The 2,185-nt window shown below is 32.8% G+C and overlaps 1 protein-coding gene across 1 annotated transcript in view; it reads right to left on the bottom strand.

Moving 5' to 3' along the window:
- The window catches only part of LOC109820835, a 9,205-nt gene continuing 8,286 nt past the window's right edge, over positions 1,267-2,185 (bottom strand). Inside the window, exon 2 of the mRNA XM_020387028.1 lies at positions 1,267-2,175. Within this exon, the coding sequence (XP_020242617.1) occupies positions 1,267-2,175 (909 nt within the window). The remainder of the gene's footprint in view (positions 2,176-2,185) is intronic.

Genomic DNA, 2,185 nt, shown 5'->3' with positions numbered 1-2,185 from the left:
CATCTATTTCAAATAAATAAAATTTTAAAAAAATCATAAGTTATAACTCACGAAAATTATAAATTGTGATGTACACATAATAAATTTTTATTCATTTGAAATAAACAAAAACTATTAAAAATTATGGGTCATAGCTCATAAAAATCATCAATTTTAATGTAAACATAATAAAGCTAAATTCATTTAAAAGGATAAATTTGACAAAATCCATTAGTCATAGCTAATGAAAATTGTAAATTTTGATGCATAGACAATTAATTTGCATTCATTCAAAAACTATTAAAAAATATGGGTCATAGCTAATGAGATCGATTACTTGAAGCTTGTAACTCTTCAAGTAATCGTTGTTGGTGATTGAGTAAAGATTCCTCCAAATCCCATTCTTTCTGGAGTTCTTCTAAGTTAAACTCGTATGGTGGTGGATCCATTTTTTTTGAAGTAGGGAATGGATTGTTGAGTATTAATGAACTTAGTATCCATCTGGTATTTATAATACCTAATATTTGGTTTCCAGAGTTCACATGTGACTTCTACTATTCATATTTGGATTGTAGTAGAAAAGATTCGTTCATGCCTTAGCTTTTCAGAGCTCACATGTGAAGAAGATAAGATTTAGCATATCAATAATACTACTATTCACTTCAGAGACACATGTGAAAGAAGATGGCATTTGACCATTACGTATCTTACTATCAACATATCAAGAATCTTAATATCATATTTGCTCTACTATTCACTTTTTAGAGTCACATGTGAAGAAGACAAGATTTAGCATATCAATAATACTACTATTCACTTCAGAGCCACATGTGAAAGAAGATGACATTTGACATTTACGTATCTTACTATCAACTTACACTCTTAACATCACACTCAAACACACACTCTTAGACCAACTCCAGCAGGGGATAATTGAAATTCACTTTATCCCCTGCCACATCATATTATTCTCCTATTACATCATCAATTGTCCCCATTATCACATGCACTCCACAGCAGGGGACAATTCAAAAAATAATTCACTTTTCTATTTCTCCACATATATATTTATAATATTTCGTTTTTTCATATATGATAGTAATTAATATTATCACACATATATATTAAAATATAAATTATTCATATTCATTTAATTTTGATATTTATCAAATATTATTATAATATTAAAAACACAACAAGACATGATTTTATTGATATGATAAATTAACCGTACAATTTATTAAAAACACACTAAAATTTGATAAAATTAAAACCGAAAGTTGAAAATTAAGTTGTGGTTGCTCCAAACTTTTGCCAAATGTGCTCAACAAGATCCTCCTTCAATTGAAGATGTTTGGCTCGATCTCGGAGTTCAAATCTAGTATGAATATCTGATTCAGACCTACCTTGAACATGAACTTCAAATTGAGGCAACACTTGTGTTTGGTAATCAGATGATGAGCTCGAGCTAGCAATGCTTGATGGTTCAAACTCAACGTTTCCCCAGTTTCGACTATACGTATCTCGTTCATCCTCCACTATCATATTGTGTAAAATAATGCACGCTCTCATAATTTTTGACAAGATATTCAAATCCCACATTCTAGCTGGTTGACGAATTATAGCAAAACATGCTTGGAGAACCCCAAATGCACGTTCCACATCCTTCCTGCAAGATTCTTGTTGTTTTACAAACAATTTTGCCTTTTCGCCTTGAGGATATTGAAGTGATTGGACAAAGACAGGCCATTTCGGATAGATTCCGTCAGCAAGATAGTACGCCAAATTGTATTGATGACCATTCACAGTGAAGTTCACATGCGGAGCTTCACCTGCCTCAATGTCATCAAAGACAGGTGACCTTTCAAGCACATTTATATCATTCAATGTACCTGGCAATCTAAAAAAAGCATGCCATATCCACAAGTCATAAGAAGCAACCGCTTCGAGTATTATTGTTGTTGTGCCTTTATGTCCACTGGTAAATTGACATTGCCAAGCCTTAGGACAATTTTTCCATTGCCAATGCATGCAATCAATACTTCCAATCATTCCAGGGAAGTCGTGTTCTTCGCCTACTTTTAGTAGTCGTTGGAGGTCTGCCTCATTTGGCCTTCTCAAATAGTCATTCTCAAATATGGCTACAATACCTTCACAAAACTTGCTGACACACTCTACCGCAGTGGTTTCTCCAATCTTTACGTAT

This window comes from Asparagus officinalis, chromosome 8 (genome assembly GCF_001876935.1).
Source record: "Asparagus officinalis chromosome 8, Aspof.V1, whole genome shotgun sequence".
NCBI classification, from domain to species: Eukaryota; Viridiplantae; Streptophyta; class Magnoliopsida; order Asparagales; family Asparagaceae; genus Asparagus; species Asparagus officinalis.
This window is presented reverse-complemented; position numbering and strand designations above follow the sequence as displayed.